Consider the following 18,249-nt stretch of genomic DNA (forward strand, 5'->3'; position numbering starts at 1 on the left):
GAGCGTGTCATAATATAGACTTGAGATTCCCATTGCCGTGGTACTGCCCAAATAAAAAGAAGACGAAATGGGACACACTGCCTGCCGTGACTTGGTAATCAAACGTTGCACTCCTGCCCTGTGTGATACCCCAGCACCGGTTTTTTCAACATCATAAAACACGCGAAGGCACATGAAATGGGCCAGAAAGGCAACAGAGCTGCTACGTAGTAGGTATTAGTGCCGGATCACCAACCCATTCCTTGTCTCGGGGATAGAAGGCACTGCACTGGACAGTGTCTGGCATCGTTCGATCCCCAAGATCATCACTACCCGAAGACGAGGTGACAGATGCAGGCGTGGAAAGGGAAGGCAGTCTGCACCTGTTCTTCTTCACATCATCTTGACACTCCCTTTCCTTCCCTTCCAGGATCTTCTGTCGCTCGGCTCTGTCTCCTGCAATTGCCTACCCTTCTACACCTGTTTACTGGTTCAAAAAGCAATTTCCCCAGCACCTCCATTCCTGTCCTTCCTAAATATGTTCTTCTTCAATGACTTGAGATCGTGGCGAAGAATCGTCTCCTCCAATTCTCTTGTTCCCAGCCTCAAAAATGGCAGCCCTTGGCAGTCAGTTCCTCCGACGTCGAGAACACTTCATTGTCCTCGGCAATCATTCGCCAATCCTACTACCGTGACCTCGACAAGGGTCTCAGTGTCCTCCTGGTAGCTTTACATACCAGCAAACATGTTAGTGCACCGTTCCTGCAGTGGACTTAAATATGGTAGCTGACAGTTGGTTCCCGACTAGACACCTGACACATGGCCATCCCTCTTCCCTTCATGCTTCGTTCGCTGCCACAGAGGCTTCCATCTTCAGACATGCCGATTCCCCTTTGCCTCTGATCACTTCAGGTGGAGCACTACGGGGCTTTGCACTGCAGTTCGCAACGCTCGTTGGCCTGGGATCGAGCAGCTACAAGGCTTTGCCGTCGTTTGGCAGGAACTGTGCTTTGTGTCATGCCAAAAGGACGTCCTTGGCAAGGGGCCAAGGCAAGGGGGTGTATCTTCACACTTTGCTCTCTTTTTGGTGCGTCTGTTCTTCCCAACCCATCATGCAATGGGGAAGGACTCGATCTTCAAAGCGGAGGCTGACCATCAGGCTTCCAACACAGACCCCCAAAGAAGCCCATTGCCACACGATCTGCCCTAGGTCAAGTGTTTGCCATCTCTGTTCTCAGCGAGTCCGAAGCCATCTGGCGTGCATTCTCCTGCACACTTGCGAGCGTTTCTCTGCATTGCCGTCGCTGGAGACGTCTAGCATCCAAGTCATGGCGATGCGATATGTCAACTTGACTTCATCTGGCCTGCACGCATGCCTCGGTAAGTACCACCTGCCTCGCTATCCAGGGTGCGATGGGCATGAGAAGCTTTGCATTTTGCCCCGACGGGTTAACAAGCCCAACAATTGCCCTCGAAGCCAACCGCCTCTGATTAAGGCACAGGCACCCGTCCACCACCTGCATCACCTCGTGAACCACCAAGCGGGGGGCAGACGACACCATGTCTTGCCTGTCATCTCTCAGCAAGGCCTTTGAAGCAGTGGATCCTGAACCAAGATTTGCTGACCGGCCTCCATTGCTTGCAATTCGTCTCGGGCCTGAGCACTTCCTACCTTGAGAGGTCGACATTCACGCCCGCCATCACCACTTCGACTGCTCACAAAGTTGCCTTTACAGATGATGGCCACGTCGGAAGCCTGTACAGCCTCTCGACGAAACTCGCCTCTAGACATTCACCCATTGCATGTTCTTCTCGGTCGCAACATCACGCTCGACACCCAGTTTTCGGTCCAAGATATACTCGGCATCTCCAATCTACCCGCAGCCACCCTTGCGCTCGCACAAGACATACCTTCACAAGGGGCCTCTTTTGGGGACCGAGAGCTTCCCATCGTGGATTTGTCATTCAAGATGGGTCGCTGATGACCACAGCGCCTGCCTCTTTTCCCAAGTGCGTCGTCGGCCCCCGCATAGGCATTCCGTCTCAGGTATCTCCCCGATGTTAGGTCGACAGCTTCTGTCTTCTTCATCATACCACGCCAGGTTTTCGAGGCGGCGGGCAAGCAGTCGAGATGTCTGAAACCATCAAAGTTGACCACAGCAGCCACCATGGCTCCCTCCTTGGAGAGTTAGCCGGCACCCCAAGAAGAGACTCCAGCGCGAGGGTCTGGCCCGCAAGAGCTTCGCCAGTTGCTTGGTGCCTGGGTGGCACGTTGTGATAGTCCCGCGAGGGAGCTACCGTTGGGTACCGCACACGGACAAAATAATGGAGAATGCTACAGGTCGTTGGTGGTACGGCCTGGGGTGTTGGGATGACTGCATGGTTCTCCGGATCCAGCACGACCAGCACGTTACCTGTGTGCGCGAGCGAGCGAGCGAGATAGGGGGAGGGTCAAGTTTGTGGTGGTGTGGGAGCCGTTGAAAAAGTCTTGGGCTTGCTGTGTTCGGGTGCCTCTTCGGTTAAGGAATAGTGTTATTAACATAGTTAGTGACATTTTGGGATCTCATGCCTGTGTGTCTATGCTTGCTGTGAAAATGGTGATGAGCTGACCATCCAAAATGCCAACAATTTTCGTTGTTGTGTTGCCTTCAACTGTATGGAACCATTGCACCATCACTCTACCAGTTGCTGGGATCATGGAGTCCCTCCTTCAAGTCTTCAATGTCATCATTTATGTACCATCGTTCCAACGTAAATACATTTCTCTTCTGTCCTTTGGCCCCCCAGCCGTCCTGCAACCCCGGCTTCTTGCTGTCTTTACAAATGCGCCCTCCCCTCCAACGTCCTCCTCTTCTTCTTCTCCCTCTGACTCCTCTCCAGCACCCTCTCCTCCTCCGCACTCAACCTAGCCGGCGCATTCAACCCCTTGGCCTTCTTCCCCCCATCCACCCCCCTCACGGCCTCCTCCCACAGCTTCTGCCCCAGCTCATCCGTCAACCGGATCACTCTTGTACTCACCGTCGCCCCATCCCGTCTGTTCTTCCCCTCCCTCCTGCTCGAAGCAATCTTTTCGGTAAAGTCCCACAGCTTCCCCGACGCGGTCAAGTTACCCGTCACCTCATCCCTCCTCGGCCTCCACTCGGGCGACACCCGGAGCCTCGGGGGGATCCTCGAGTCTTTAGACCTGACCACCTGAATGATCCCCTCCTCCTCAAACCGCTGGTACGAGTTCTTGAGCGTTTCCTTGTTTACGGCTTCAAAGTAGGAGAGGTCGCCTTGGTGGTAGAGGGTTTTGCCCAACTGTCGAACACATGTTAGCAAGCTGGTGGGAGGAGAAGGGGGAGGGGGGAAAACATGCAAACTGAGCCGAATCCTGCGCCCGGGAGACTTGGATCCAGACGTCATCTTTTTGTCCCAGGGGTGGCGTCAAACCCATCAGCGAGACGGCTGCCAACCAAGAGGCTTCGATAAACGGCCAGATGAGGAAGCAGTAAAAGTCGTAATTCTCTCGGCCGGCTGCGCGCTCCGCGTCGGAGAGGCCGATCTTGGTTATGTTCCGCTGCTCGTCGCGCTCAATCATGATGATGTTGTCCGCCTCAAGGCCGGCGAGGGTGCGCTCAAGGTTCACCTGGAGGCCTTCGCCGCTGTAAATAAACTCGCCGCGGAAGAGGGAGGAGAGGAAGAGGACTTGGTCGCGGAGCTCCTTGTAGGGTATATCCTGGATGGCGGGGCCACCCCCCTGCTTGACCTTTGTGTAGAGCGCTGCTGCGACCAAGGCTTCCGAAATAAAAAGGTGGATGGTCATGTTGCGGTAAAAGGAGAGCTGGAAGCGGTCGACGGCGTAGTAGGTCGGTTCGGCGAGGCCTTCGACTACGCCGACGAGGTCTTTCCCGAGGACTTCGAGCCCGCGCTCGATGACGTCCGAGAGTGGGAGGTTGCCAAAGTGGGCGACGCGGCCGCCTTTGGCCCTGACCCTTTCCGTGAGCCACTCCACCCGGCGGATGAGTTCGGCCCGGCCGACGCCGCGACCTCGGAGGGTGAGGAGGACGGTGCCGATGAGGGCGGTGGGCATGACGACCGAGACGTCGTTGATGTCTGCCAGGACCTTGTAACCAAGCGTTCGAAGCAGTTTTTGCCTGACGACCTGGTTCTTGGTATCTGTCCAATCGACGTGGATAGCAGACGGGACCTTGCTCAGCCTGCTGATCTGGTCATCGATGAACCCCCTTAAACTCCACGGCTCATGAAACCTCACATCCACCCTCCCCAGCCTCAAGCTCAGCACATTCGACCCCCCCGACAAGAAATCCGCCAAGTTCTCCTTCTTCTTGGGCACGCCAAGCAACTCGGTGACATAGCCCTCCGTTTCGATAACCTTGTCATACTGCGTCGAAACCGGACAGATGATCGCATCCTCGACCCTCCCACTCAGCAAGCTATCCAACACAAAGCTCAAGATCCCAAACTTTGGCGGCAGCAGCTTCCCCGTCCTCGACCGCCCCCCCTCGATAAAACACTCCAGATTATACCCCCCCTGCAACAAGACATCAATATACGCCTGCACCAGCGTCGTATAAAGCTGATCATCCCCAAAGCTCCTTCTGATATACATGGCACCCGCATGCTGCAAGAAGCTGCCCACCAGGGGAAAGTTCAGATTATCCCCCGCCACCACCACCGGCAGCGCCAGCCCCAGCCGATAACACAGCAACTGCTGCGCAACATAATCCACATGCGACCTGTGACACGGCAGGAAAATAATACTCTGTTTCTTCTTCTCCGCCTCCTCGGCCACATTCCTCAGCCTCAACACCTCCTCGCTAGAGACGTGGATGCCCTGGTGGTACGCCCTCAGCAATAACTGCGTGACGAGGTAGTACGCCCCGCGGATGAAAGTCTTGCTCTCAAACTTGCAAATCATGTTATCCGTCAGGTGCTCGGCGACTTCTTGTAAGCCCTGGACCAACTCGGCGCGTCTCTTGGCTTTTCTGATCTCGTATTCCCTGCCTGAACTTGGGGGTGGGAGGAGGCCTTGTTTTTCCTCTACCGAAATGCGCAGGTCGGCGAGCTGGGCGATTTTGGTTTGGAGGACGGTGGCGGACATGACTTGGGTTTTGATGTGCTCGGAGAAGCCGTTGTAGAAGATTGGCTGGCCGATCACGTCGTCGTAGGCGCGCCAGCCTGTTCCGGACACGTAGAGGGAGACATCGCGGAGGAAGCTGGACCAGGAGGGGTCAGTGCTTGGGGAGGGGAGGAAGGAGATTGCCGAGGGGGATGGGGTGGGGAGGCCGGACATGGTTGGTTGGTGATGATGGCCGTGGTGAAGAGGGAGAAGAAGGGGGAAGAGGGAAAAGGGAAAGACAAGGCGTACCGTAACGGCTCGGAGCGGAAGCGGGCTACGTTCTTCATCAACGCCTCGTCTTTTTCATCTTTGTCTTTGGGGGGCTCGATGAATCCACTTGGTTGAAGTGTAATTCTGTCGCCGAGGATGCGCAGGTCTGGGGCCGAGTCGTGGCGGTCGCGGTCGTCGGGGGCCATTTTCGGTGAGAGTATCGGAGTTCTAGGGAGAAAGTCGTCTTTCGCGCGCTTGTGGTTGGTGTATGGGAGGTGTAAGTGGCGTTCTTGAAGGAGGGATGTTCGAATCGCGGGACAGCGGGACACAAGACTATCTCTCTAGAGCTATCTTTCACACGGAAACGCTTTTCCTTGTTGTCAAAACAGAGAAATTGGGTTTCGATTCGGACTGAGAGAAGAGACGGCGCAAAAGATTAAGATGTTCAAGAGAGGTGGATCAGCTTAGATATGACTTCATCCACCGTCACTTGTCAACAGCAACAACAGAAGCACGTGAAGAAAGCCAGCAAAAACAAAGAGATTCACGGGGACGACAGACACTTTCCAGGTTGGAATATGCCGTTGCTTCCCGAGGCAGGGCACATGTGGCACAGTGGCACACACACTGAGTGCCCAAAGCCTGGCCTGGAGCTCGGAAGGGCGCTCGGCAGGGGATCCAGGCTCAAGGTGCTTTAGCGGGGACGCCACTTGTTTCCCCGGTGGGGAGGGAGGGGGAGGTAAAGTTGGGGAAGAGGGGCCGAAGCAGCGAATAAGCGAGCTGTGATTGGCTTACATGCTAAATTCTCCAGCACCCATGCTTTTTGGCGTGAACTGCCCGAGCTGCCCCAATTGGAGCTCCATGCAAAAAAAAAAGTCATCCACTGTCACAATCGCATTCTCCAACCCAAGAATTGCAATTGCATCACCATCCATCCACTGAGACACATACATCCAGTCGCATCACTATGATAGTCCCAACGAAAAAGGACCACCAGTCCATAGCAGCCGACCTCCTCAACCGCGCCTTCGAGCCAGAAGAAGCAACCAAGATCCTGACCGAGAAAGTCATCCAGCGACCCCTCTTCCTCTGCCCGACCTCCCCCCCTCCGGCCGATGCCCGTCGCGCCCGACATCTCGCGGCGAAAAGAGCGAAAGAACAGCGCCGAGCAAAGGCACTCAAACCCAAGCCCGTCTCAGCCACCCAGCGAAAAAAGCAAGGCCTCTACCAAATCCCAAAAGAAGGACAAAAATACGCCCTGTTCGAACCGCTACATAACCTATGGCTAGGCTACATTCGAGAAATCCTCGGAAGCGAAGTCTACACCGGAGGAGAAGCCGCCGCTGCTAAGCTCGCCAGCGCTGACTTCCACGGCGCCGGGGTCGAGGTGGTGAGAAGTGGGTGCGTCAGTCGGGTTGGCATCAAGGGGATTGTGGTCAAAGACGGGAAGTTTGCGTTTGAGCTGATAACGGTGAAGAACAAGATCAAGGTGGTGCCGAAGGAGGGGACGATTTTTCGAGTCGAGGTGCCGGTGCCGGTGATTATCAAGACGGGAGAAGAAGAGAAAAAGGAGTCGAGAATGGTGTTTGAGCTTCATGGGGATCAGTTCCAGTTTCGATCAGCGGATAGGGCGACAAGGAAGTTTAGGGCGCACTTTTCAAAGACGCTTTAGGTTTTGGGAGATGACTGTGATCGTGTGGGTTACACTCGATTACATTCTGGCTATGAATGGCCTGGCGTTCTAAAGGCCTGTTAGGAGATGTATCTATATATCCCAGCCTCTAGTACTAAAGGTGTGTCGCTCCTTTCATTCATCTCAAGCCGTTATAAACTTACACATCAACCACAGTCAAGGAGACGATGAGACGCTGCCACCGCACACAGTTATCTCTCACATGGTCTGCGGTCGGCCAGATGGGCTCAGCAAGAGGGAGGGTGGAGAGGCATGGTTTTTAACAAGAAACCAGGCCACGCTGTCTACCTAGTCGAGACTGAGGAGCAGATGCATAATGTTTTGCGACCACAACAGTTTCGACACCCAGCAGTAGCAGTCAGGGGAAAGCAAAGACCATCTTGGTAAAGCTTTCTTCACCACGACCAGGCACATCAACCCGCCAGCAAGCAAGCGAGGATGGCGATGGTGAATGGCGAAAGCTGGTCGACAAGAACGGTCCAGTCTCATCCGCGCTGTGGCGCTCTTCGATCCGACTGCGCCGCGTTGTACAAGACCGACAAAGCACTGGGGTTTGACACAGCAAGATGTGCTGTGGCGTTGAAAATAAAGCTTGGGTCGCGAGTAGGGTCACCGACGGTCGAGGCCCCGGCAATGGGGGGAGGATCATGGATTGGATTGATGGGTTTGGAGACATTTTGCGAGTTTGATGTGCGAGAGAATTTATACGCGTCTCCTGGTTGTTTGGGAAGGCAGAATGGGGAGGATGGGTATAGATGGGTATATCTAGACTGCCCACCGCCGGCGTTTGGGGGGGGGGTCTGATTTTGATTTGGTTCACTCACTCAACACGCGCTCATTTTCTCATTCTCTCGCAGTCGGTTATCAACTCCAACTCGCAGCTGGTCTGCCATTCTATGATTTTTTTATTTTTTTTTATTTCGCTCTTTCACCGGTTATTCACTTGATACTTACCATCTATCCGCCAAAATGAAGTTCTCCCCAACCCTCCTCTTGCTGTCAGCGACCTCCCCCCTCGCATTGGCTATCGCCTCCCATCAAGACAACCCCGCCGTCCCTGCCCCCTCTGGCTCTGGTACTCCTGTCCTGCGTCGCTCTGGCGCGGGTGACACGGCAGTCAACGCCCGCCAGCGTCGCGCTATGCTTCGAATGCGGCAACCGGGGACGGCTGATGATGAGGCTGTCGCTTACACAACTGAGGCAGCAGCGCCTGCCAGTACTACCGAACCCCCAGCTGAAGAGGATGTGACCGAGGAGGAAGAATGTGTAGATGTTGAAGTCCCGGATCTTGCGAACGGCACGCTGCCTCTCAATGGGACAGAAGGAGGGAACGGGACGGCAAACGGGACGACGTTGTCGGAGCAGGAGTTGAAGGTCAAGAGGATGGTCAAGGTCAAGCTGCCGGATTATAGACGGGATGGGGAGGGGGTCAAGGAGAGGGATGCTGAGGCTGAGCTGGGGGTAAGTTATCACCTGGTAGACGAATGAAGATCGAGAGCTGACGAGATGAAATAGTTGACTGCTTCGATTGCCAAGCTGCTGAGGTGGTAGATACTCTACGACCCGGTTTTGGGGTCGTGATTGTACGATAGGGACGACAACATGTCTGGATATCGGCATACAGGACGGTGGCACTGAAGGATGTAATATGGTTGCATGGAAAGGATTTTTGCACATGGATTTGTCCTCACCTAGACCCGTAAAAAGCAACGCTGGTCGTGACCAAAAAGAAAAAAAAAAAAGAAAAAAAAGAGAGAAAAAGAAAAAAAAGGAGAAAAAGAACCAAAAGCCTAGAAATCGGACATCTATCTCCATCTCTATCGTGAAAATGTCTCGCTTCGCTGTCTATATCCCCCCCCCCCGCTGCTGTAAGCTCCAAACTCCCTACTCCAACATGTGTGCCAAAAGACAAAAAATGATGCCCACCCAATATTTTCTTCTCTGCCTTATTCCTCCTTCCCTCCCTCGGGCTCCAAAATAATATTATCAATCAACCTCACCGCCGGCCCCCCACTGTGCCCCAAATCCTCCCCCTCCCTCGCCTTCTCAACAGGCAACATCTTGATCGCCCCACTCAAAATCCCCCCCCTCGCCGGATCAACCTCCTCAATCTCCTCCATAGTATCCGGATCCGCCAGCGAGATGTAATCAACCTCAAACCTTACCCTCTCCTCCACCCCCTTCCCCTCCTCCTCCCTCTTCACCCCCTCCACCACCCCCTCCGCAGCCCTCAAAATCCCCTCCCTCTTCCTCCCCCCCTTTTTATACTCGCCCTCCGCCGCTCTCAACGCCCGATAGAGCACCGTCGCCTGTTGTCTCCTCCTCTCCCCAAGATAAACATTCCTCGAACTCAACGCCAACCCATCCTTTTCATCCCGTTCCGTCCTCCCAACCACAACCTCGATCGGCATCAAAAAATCCCTCACCAACCTTTTTATGACGACCGTCTGCTGCACATCCTTCTGCCCGAAATATACCCTCTCCGGCTGCACAACATTGAACAGCTTCATGCACACCGTCGCGACCCCCCTGAAGAAAGTCGGCCTCGTCCTCCCCTCCAGCAGCTCGCCCACCGGCGTGATGGTGACAAAACTGCCCTTGCTGTCGACCTCCTGACCGGGAAATCCACCGGGGTACATCTCTTTTGTGCTCGGGGCAAACACCGCAGAGATACGGCCTAGGTTATCACCGTCGTCGGCGAGTTCCCTGTCGAGTTTCACTAGTTGAGCCACGTCGCTGTCCCAGGTCTGCGGGTACGAGTCCAAGTCTTCGGATATGCCGAACTGGGCGGGGTTGACGTAGATTGATACCACGACGTGGTGGTTTTCTCTTGCGGCTCGACGGATGAGGGAGAGGTGGCCTGAGTGGAGGGCGCCCATGGTGGGCACGAGGGCGACGGTGCGGTGGTCGAGGAGGTGGGGCCGGCGCCAGAGGCGGACGGAGGAGGTGGTGCGGAGGAGGCGGACGGGGGAGGAGGGGAGTTTTTCCAGGCCTCCTTTTGAGGAGGAGGAACACGACGAGGCCATGGTGCGGGAAGTGACTTTCGGGATGACGGTACAGGATCGGGAGACGGCGCGAGAGGTTGTCATCGGGAAGGTCTTGGAGAAAGCGGTGGTGATGATGGCGGGGCGGAGGAGGACTGTGTGCCGGATTAGGGCGGCGGCGTTTGCTGTGGGAGGCATTGAACCGGTGAGAGTTGCGGAATTGGAAGGTGAGGGGACAGGGAAGGAAGGGAAAGAAAAAAGCGCAATCTGACCGCCATTGCGCAGCGCGATTCCGAGGCGGAGTCAACTTATAACAGAGGGAGGGCAATGTTCGTGATGGTTTCTGCCGCGGATTTCTGAGGACGGCGCGCGGGCGGGACATGGGATGGGTCCGCTGGAGAGGAAGGGGGGCTTGGCAGGGGTAGGGTTGGTTTGTATTTTATTTTATTTTTTTACAGAAAAGAGCCGTTAGGATGGGGCAAAATGGCGCCTATTCTGTACGGAGCCCCTGAATTCACTGCTCCAAAGTCACAAAGCAAGGCGTAGTTAGAAGATACAATAGCACGTCGGCTGGATGGGAAAACTGTGATGACAGACAGAGATACATTTAACCCTCCATCAATAACAACTATACAATGGGTATCAACGCCTTTTCCCTTCCGTCCCAAATCCCCCCATTCAAACGCCCCAAGAATGAACCCCCCTCCTCTCCTCCCTCCCTGCCCCTTCACCCGACGAACTCCCAACCTCGCCTCCATTAGGCCTCACATACCAGTTCTGATAAGGGTGCTCCCGATCCCTAAAATCCGCCCCCTTCGACAAAGGGTTCGTCATCTTGGACGACGACCCCCCCATGGGCGGGCCCCCCGGCCCCCTCAAAAACGAATCCCCTATCCTCCCCACCCCCATCCCAACCCCCATCGTCACAGCCGGCAGCCCAGGCAGCGTCACCACCTGCCCCCCAAACGTCGCCGGCATCACATCCTTCATCTCCCACCCCTTCCTCAGCTCAGCCACCACCCCACCCAACCTCCACCCCGTCGACTTTTCAATCCTGCCCAATATCCCCAGCACCTCGTCCCTTTCCTGGGAACTATCCAACACGGCCCCCGCCACGGCCAGCCCCCTAATCGCCACGCTCCCCACCCCCTTATCCCCCACCGCACTGGTGCTCACAATCCCGCAAACCTGCCGGCCGTGGTGCTTTTGGAGCGACCTGTTCTCCTCCGTGTCCCCCTTGTGAAGCGGGTTCGTCTGCGCGAGCAAAACCATGCAGACGTGGTAGAACAGCCGTCCTATAATCGCCGGCCTGCTCATCAACCACACGTTCGGAAACGCCGAGCGGGACGACGGGCCGGTGACGTACCCCGAGGGACGCATGCTCCTCGGACAGCGGTGATTCCACGCGTCCAGCAAAGATTTTAGTCTGGTCCACTCGGCGAAGCGGCCCTGGAGCCTGACCTGCTCGTCGTGGGGGGTGGGCTCGTGATGTCGATGGTGATGACCGGGGTTGTGGAATTGGCTAGGGTGAAGGACGGGGATGGTTGGGGAGGAGGAGGCGCGGAAGTTGATAACTTTGGCGAGTATGTAGATTATTCTTTGGGCCCAGAGTTCCTCGTCCCCAGACGAGGCCTGGGCGGCCGGGCCGGAAAAGGAAGGGAGGTCGTCCCCGCGGTCGGGTTCCGAAGAGGCGATCACGCTTCCGTTGCCGGAGCTGCTTCCTACGATCCAGGTTGTGAATTCTAGGTCCATGCCCCAGTCGTCGGGCTCCCAGGAGGTGGTCCAGTTGAAGGAGAGGCACGACAAGACCTCGAGTCCGACGTTGAGCCAGAAGCAGGCTCGGGCGAGGCTGGAGGCGGAGCCGGCGCTGTAGTTGTTTTCTCGGATCAGCGCGCGGGCGCCGCGGATGTGCTCGAGGCGTTGCTGGCGCTGCTGGGCGGTGGATCGCTCGTCTGGGAGCTTGGACGGTTCTATCTCGTTCATGATGTCGTAGACGTTAAGCACGACGGCGGTGACGCAGCATTCGTCCGTGTTGCGGTCGGGGTTTTGGAGCGACCGGAGGAGGAGGGAGGTGGAGGTGTCGTGGTAGACCCTCGCCCTGTCGCTCTCGGCGGCTCGGGAGGCCGGGGGAGACATGAGGGAGTGCTGCTTGACACCGCAGGCGAGGATGGCATTCAGGAGCATCGTCGACTTGAAGGCGAGCGATGGCACAACAGTGGAGAAGTGTTTGTCTTTGTCAAAGACATCCATCCAGACGGCCACGTCGTTGATGAAGACCTGCATGCAGTTGATCTCGTGTTCGGTGCTCAGGTAATCGCGCTCGCTCGTCGGGCTCTCGTCGCCGTTTTCGCTACAGGGCGTCATCGGGCCATCGCCATCGTTTTCTGGGTTCCGAGCATTGGATCCTTCAGGGACCAAAGAGGATGTCACGCTGGAGACATCGCTGTCTCTTCTTTGATGTACCGGGTAGACTGGCCGGTGTTGCTGTAGCAAGTCTTCAAGCGCAAACGGGTGGTGGTGTGGTAGCGGCGGCTGCGGGGGGTTTGGCACAAAAGGCTCGGTGTTCCTCACGGGCAGCTGTGCCTGTACTTGACCATGGCCTCCGTTCAAATGGACCGGCTCTTGGTGGGTTGGTGGTTCGATTGTTATGGGGTAATATGGTACACGGGATGCTTCCGGGACACTGCTCAGACCTTTTGCGGCCTCGAAAGCAGAGGGATTCCCAGACGGAAGTGCGCCGCTGCCCTGCACATCTGCCGAAGCTTTTCTAGGCCGGGTGATGGGTGGAAAGTCGTCGATGGGCGAGACACCCAGGTCCTCATCCGGAGCGTCGCTGTAGGATTCTAGCCCGCCCTTATACCCGGATGCTATCTCTCGGGAATCGTCTTGAAACGTCACTATGAAGGCTCTGTCAGTCAAAGGAGGCAAATGGGTGGTGATATTGGATCGCTATACCCAGCCAGTCTTTGCCTCGAGGAACGGTGCGAGGTGGCCCTTTGACCTGCTGATTCGTCTCTGCAAAGTTGAGCCGTACTCCTCGTTTGCACTGGCGGTTGCTCTTCAAGCAGTTGTTGCACACCGGTGCCCCCTCGTCGCACTTGACATGTCTATCGCGGCAGGTAAAGCACCCAGTCCGTACGCGGCGAGCTTTGCTGGTCTGTACAAACCTCCTGGTGGGCCTCTTGACCTGTGCGTCAACAACAGTTGCTGTAGTGAGAGGGTTCAAGGAGCGGGCTCGCTTTGGCCGAGGAGGTGAGTTGTCTGGACTGCTGAACAGGGCCTCGGGGTGTGCCGGAGGGGTCAAGGAATGGGCTTCGGGATGGTAGTGCTGGTCATCATGATAGTTGTGCTGCTGATGAATGTACAGGGTATGTAGATTGATATTCGCCGTCATCGGGACTGCCCCTGGGACGAAGGAAGCCGTGCCGCCGTTAAAGGTAGCCAGTCTTTCCGCCACGTCTCGACCCCGAGACGAACAAACCCGAGGTAGGTTTTTGTAGGGGGAGTCGATAGTGTTATGCGGCGATCCGTCAGGCGAACGGGGACTTGGTGTTTTGCTGAGGCTGATATGCTGATTCCCGTTACCGGGGCTTCCGCTTTCCCGGTTGGCGTTGCCGAACTCCGAGGCCACTGATCGGTGGTCTTATCGATCTTCAGCCCTGCAAATCGACGACGACGGAAGCCGTATAGTAGGTAGTGGTAGAAGGGCCGGTCGTGAAGATGGTGCAACAGTCGTCCTATGTGTGCCTGTATGTCCCTGCTTCCAACGGAGCTGACCCTAGCTGTAGATCAGTTGGAGCAAGAGTCAAGCCCTGGATGACAGTTCAAAGATGGGATGTCGTCGAGGTCGTTGACAGGAAGAAAGACAAGCCCCTTGCGCTTGCAAATGACAGGGGGAATCTACCTGGGGCCTGGTGCGGCAACAGGTGACAGGGGTCGCCTCTCTCGGGGAGGGTTACATCAAACAGGTACAAGGCGGGGGTCAACGCCTTCCAGGTCGGGGTTGACCTGGGCTTCGATGATGCCGTCGCTGCCGATTTGACGATGTGGCCGACGGGGGGGACTGGACGGGTTGGTAGATGGTGTGCCAGTGAATGCTGAATGCTGCTTGCTTCCCAGCGGTCCCAAATTGAACCTGCAGTGGTAGATGGCGGCAGCACCCGTTCCTTTGCCATGAATGATTGGGGGTTCGGGGGTTGGTTCAGGGGGTTCAGGATGGCCCATGGGGCGTTGGACGGACAGAGACCCAGGCGATGGCTTGTGCATATGTAGGTAGGAGTACATATGTATGTAGGTAGGTGCATGTACAGGACACGCAGTCCCTTTATCGTCAACGCCATCTCTATTCATAGCTCTCCTCCTCTCCAGGCCATCGATGTTGTGCATACGCCACCAATACTCGAGATCTACATAGCAAGGTAGCTGCTCAGCTCCCGCTTGAACGTTGAAGCTGCTCTCCGATCTCTTGGGAAGAGGTCCTCGGGAGGCATCTCGCTTCCTCGGACTCTCTCTCTGTTCTCTCAAACCCAACAAACCCCAACGATGGAGTAAGGATCCAGCGTTAAGATTGGAAACTGGTGACAGGGAACCAGAAGCGGGGTCATGTCGCGCTTAGGCTCCCGGTCCCCGCCCACCGGTTCTTGGTCAGGGGGGAGGGGCGGCATCGGCAAAACCTGCTGTTTGGGGGGCTTGGCTAGTGTCAATGTTGAAACCTCGAAAGCTTGGTTTGTTTCTTCAGTCGAGGTCTCAAGACCCTTTTCTTCATCAAGATGTCTCTGGATTTCATTGCTGGCGAGACCGGAGCTTGCTTACCTACCTAGGTAGACACGCACCGTACTTGGTCCAGATCAGAATATGGTGAGACCGACACGCACACATTGATCAGATATCTACCAATGACTGCTGAAGAACAGATGTTTCGACAAGCTTCCTAGTCGCATAAGAGAGTAAAAGCTTGGTATAGATCGGCAAAACCGCAATAGCCGCTGATGATCTGTCTCATCTTGACAACCTGCCACATCCAAGTGCGTACTCTGTATCAAGAACACAACAAAGAATATTTCCACCAAAAGTTCCCTCAGCTCTATCCCAACAGTCTGGGAAACCCGTGGCGAGCCTCTGGCTTCCCGTCCGTTTGCCGATTCCCGTCCCCAGTACCGTGCGACTGGCACGCCCCTTTCCCGAGAACAAAGAACAAAGTAAGACTTCGCCAGCAGAGCAGTACTCGAACACAATTGTTGTACAGAACAATTTTGAGTCGGTGAGTCCGCGCTCATCAATTAGTCTTTGTATGTACCACCTTGTAGCATGCAGCCCAGGCCCCCTGGGCCCCTGGCACGCCGTTTTGACCTTTCCCCGCCCGCCCGCTGTGCTTTTGCGGGGGGTGCGGGGGCGGTGAACGGACGGAGTCCCGTCGAGTAAGATGATGGTTTAGATGAGGTCTCAGTTGCGCTGACCAGGTTTCCGGCGCTCGGGCGGGTGAGAGTGAGAGACCAGATGTGAGGATGTGTAAGGTAGGTAGGTACAGGGACCAGCATCCCTTCAGATTCATTTTCGATATCTAGAACTGGACATCTCAACAAACAGTGCGGTGAGGGCACATGTGAAAGCCCCCACTTTCGATCAGTTAAATCTCCGACGAGGCGTTGATCGCAGTGCCCACCAAGAAGTTGTGGCAGACATGTCCAGGGACAATGTAGGTACTTTTTGACGTGCCAAGGACAGCTATCACGACGGTAAATCGGTTGAACAAGTACGTGGTGTGGTGGATGTCATCACGCTCACCGTCCAACGTGTGCAGGTTGGACAAAATAGGCGGTGTCGGTGGGGCGTGGTACCTTGGTGCCCTCATCAGATCCATCAGATAACAGAGTATCAAAGCATTGCACACTTCCCCGGCCCTCTTATGACATGGAGCAACAAGTTATGAAGCCATGGCTGTATACGGATGGACTGTCGCTGTGTTTTGAAACATTTTGCGGATCGCAGCTGCCTTCTAGAAGCTCTTTTGCAGATCAGCTATCGGCCCGCCCCACTAACAATGTGCTGCGAGACGGACTTTACAGCGCTACTTCCACTAACCCAACCATCAGCAGCAACAACAACCTAAGAACCTATGGTACCTAATCGACTTTGATACCGCCGTTGTGTCATCACCCACTACTCCTAGATATAAACGCTGTTCCGACGCTCGGTAATCACCAGCCAGTCATTCATCGGTCACAGATCACTGGAACATGGCAAGCAATGCGCGGCCCGCCCAGCCCAAGACGATTCTGCGAGGCCACAAGACACCGGTGCAGGTGGCTGCCTTCGTTCGAAACAATGAGCGCCTCTTGACCGGTGATTCCGACGGCTTTGTTGTGGCATGGGACCTGACCATCATGCGTCCGAGGGCCGTTTGGCAAGCTCATACGGCCTCCATACTAGGCATCGCAGGCTGGGGACACGATCGCATCATCACGTAGGCCACCACGATTCGAGTCTTGTAAACAACATGCTCATGATCCTGTAGACACGGAAGAGACAACAGACTGGTGGTCTGGAAGTTGACCGCCGAACACGAAAATGTCCTCAGTACAAGCCTTCCCCTAGACCCATCCTCACAGCCCCGTCCAAAGCCATGGATGCTTCACGTGCTTCAGATCAGCACCATGAACTTTTGTTCATTCTCGTATTGTCCCGCATACCCAGACAACAGTCCGGCCGCAGCAGCAGCAGATGAAATTCTCCTCGCGGTACCCAACACCCTCTCCTCGGAATCTGTAAGTCTGCCCAACTCTTCCCCTCCTCCTTTGCTGACAAGGCCATCCTGGTTTCCTCGACTTGCACAACTTTGAGCTCGAGCTGACACTGATGTAGATCGACATCTTTCACCTCCCCTCCCTCGCTCGAAAGCACACGGTTGGCTTGCCCACCTCCTCGTCACCCGACCAGAAGAATGGCATGGCCATGTCCCTCTCCCTCTTCCACCACCCCACAAGCCATCACCTAACCCTGGTCGCCGGGTACGAACGCGGTCTCGCGGCAGTCTACCAACTCGACCCTAACACGTCAAAATGGGCAGTAACCTACCAATCCAACCCTCACACCCAGCCAATTTTGTCTCTTGACGTCTCCCCAGATGAGTCATTCTTCCTCTCGTCAGGAGCAGACGCCACCATAGCCAAACACCCCATCCCGTCTTGTCCTCCTTCCTCGGGAATAATCCAAGACCCCATCTTGACGATCAACACCCGCCACGCCGGACAACAGTCCCTCCGCATCCGCTCCGACAACCTCATCTTTGCCACCGCAGGCTGGGACTCGATGGTGAGGGTCTACAGCGTCAAGACGATGAAGGAGCTCGCGGTGCTAAAGTGGCACCAGCAGGGGTGTTACGCCGTTGCTTTCGCTGCTGCCAACACCTCTCCAACCACTTCTCCTCCTCAAGAGGAACCCCCCAGACCAGACGACAAGAAGCCCGAGGGGAGTCACAGCAAGGAGGTTACCACGCAAGTCCCCAAGATGTTGGTCGAACAAACACCCAAACAAAAACGCCTCCACCAAGCCAGAACCGCCCGCTGGCTCGCGGCAGGGAGCAAGGATGGGAGGGTGAGCTTGTGGGATGTGTACTAGATATTCGACTACCACATAGCACTGAGCACGTATCATGTCAATAAGTCGGGTCCATCATAGAGCCAGTCAGACGCGGACCTATTGCAGGATGGATGGGATGTATTCTAGATACCACAACGTATCCTAGCTAAGCAAAACCTCAGCTGTCTCAACGTATCCCTTCCTCCCACAAGAATTGTCTCGGGCAGGTACCTACCCGACTCACCTACCTACCTTTTTCCCCTCAGCAAAAATGATATGCTCTCGTGCAGCGCCACAAACCTTTGTGCTTCCCACCATCTTGTTGAAGGGGCTCCCTCCCTCCCACCGCTTCCCGAGTGCCAGGTTATCGTCTCTTTCCCCTCCCCTCCCTCTCTCCCTCCCCCGGTCCAAATCTGAGACTCAGTTCGCTATCCGACACACTGCTTGAATGCAACGCATGTAGAGACAGAAAAGGTTAAATAGGTAGTTGATGTCTGGTGTTTGTGGCACGTTGTGCAGAACATACAGCCAGCCCGTGCTGCTCTGTGTTTTGGGGGGCGGCTGTTTGGCTTCCTTGTCACCCGTTGCTGTTGTCGTCATGCTCTAAATGTGTATCTTGCTCCAAGAAATCGTCACAACACATTCCCACTGTTTTTGACGTATGTGTGTCAAGAGCAGCTCCA

The 18,249-nt window shown here is 55.6% G+C and overlaps 6 protein-coding genes across 6 annotated transcripts; 3 read left to right on the forward strand and 3 right to left on the reverse strand.

Moving 5' to 3' along the window:
* Positions 1-2,796: 2,796 nt before the first annotated feature.
* Positions 2,797-5,517, reverse strand: QC764_303000 (uncharacterized protein; the record flags this gene model as incomplete). The annotated part of the gene is made up of 3 exons (XM_062945417.1): positions 2,797-3,279; positions 3,380-5,198; positions 5,351-5,517. 3 exons carry the CDS (start codon positions 5,515-5,517, stop codon positions 2,797-2,799), a joined length of 2,469 nt encoding a protein of 822 aa, XP_062801391.1.
* Positions 5,518-6,278: 761 nt separating this feature from the next.
* On the forward strand, positions 6,279-6,983 carry QC764_303010 (uncharacterized protein; the record flags this gene model as incomplete). The annotated part of the gene is made up of 1 exon (XM_062945418.1): positions 6,279-6,983. One exon carries the CDS (start codon positions 6,279-6,281, stop codon positions 6,981-6,983), a length of 705 nt encoding a protein of 234 aa, XP_062801392.1.
* Positions 6,984-7,973: 990 nt separating this feature from the next.
* Positions 7,974-8,858, forward strand: QC764_303015 (uncharacterized protein; the record flags this gene model as incomplete). Its single annotated transcript, XM_062945419.1, has 2 exons — positions 7,974-8,465; positions 8,520-8,858. 2 exons carry the CDS (start codon positions 7,974-7,976, stop codon positions 8,553-8,555), a joined length of 528 nt encoding a protein of 175 aa, XP_062801393.1. The 3' UTR covers positions 8,556-8,858.
* A 92-nt stretch (positions 8,859-8,950) lies between these two features.
* Positions 8,951-10,186, reverse strand: pan6 (pantoate-beta-alanine ligase; the record flags this gene model as incomplete). The annotated part of the gene is made up of 1 exon (XM_062945420.1): positions 8,951-10,186. One exon carries the CDS (start codon positions 10,184-10,186, stop codon positions 8,951-8,953), a length of 1,236 nt encoding a protein of 411 aa, XP_062801394.1.
* A 480-nt stretch (positions 10,187-10,666) lies between these two features.
* On the reverse strand, positions 10,667-17,885 carry QC764_303030 (uncharacterized protein; the record flags this gene model as incomplete). The annotated part of the gene is made up of 2 exons (XM_062945421.1): positions 12,944-17,885; positions 10,667-12,885 (listed from the first exon to the last, which is right to left on the reverse strand). The coding sequence occupies exons 1-2, from the start codon at positions 13,380-13,382 to the stop codon at positions 10,667-10,669; spliced, it is 2,658 nt and encodes an 885-aa protein (XP_062801395.1). The 5' UTR covers positions 13,383-17,885.
* On the forward strand, positions 15,898-17,808 carry asa1 (Astra associated protein 1 Asa1). Its single transcript, XM_062945422.1, has 3 exons — positions 15,898-16,451; positions 16,503-16,752; positions 16,850-17,808. The coding sequence occupies exons 1-3, from the start codon at positions 16,225-16,227 to the stop codon at positions 17,603-17,605; spliced, it is 1,233 nt and encodes a 410-aa protein (XP_062801396.1). The 5' UTR covers positions 15,898-16,224; the 3' UTR covers positions 17,606-17,808.
* Positions 17,886-18,249: the final 364 nt, after the last annotated feature.

This window comes from Podospora pseudoanserina, chromosome 3 (assembly GCF_035222485.1).
Source record: "Podospora pseudoanserina strain CBS 124.78 chromosome 3, whole genome shotgun sequence".
NCBI classification, from domain to species: Eukaryota; Fungi; Ascomycota; class Sordariomycetes; order Sordariales; family Podosporaceae; genus Podospora; species Podospora pseudoanserina.

Excerpts from the sequence above, each read along its gene's own strand:
- asa1 (XM_062945422.1), top strand. The coding sequence starts at position 16,225 with ATGGCAAGCAATGCGCGGCCCGCCCAGCCCAAGACGATTCTGCGAGGC. Across the intron at positions 16,452-16,502 it reads GGACACGATCGCATCATCAC|ACACGGAAGAGACAACAGAC; the intron begins GTAGGCCACCAC and ends ATGATCCTGTAG. Across the intron at positions 16,753-16,849 it reads ACACCCTCTCCTCGGAATCT|ATCGACATCTTTCACCTCCC; the intron begins GTAAGTCTGCCC and ends ACACTGATGTAG.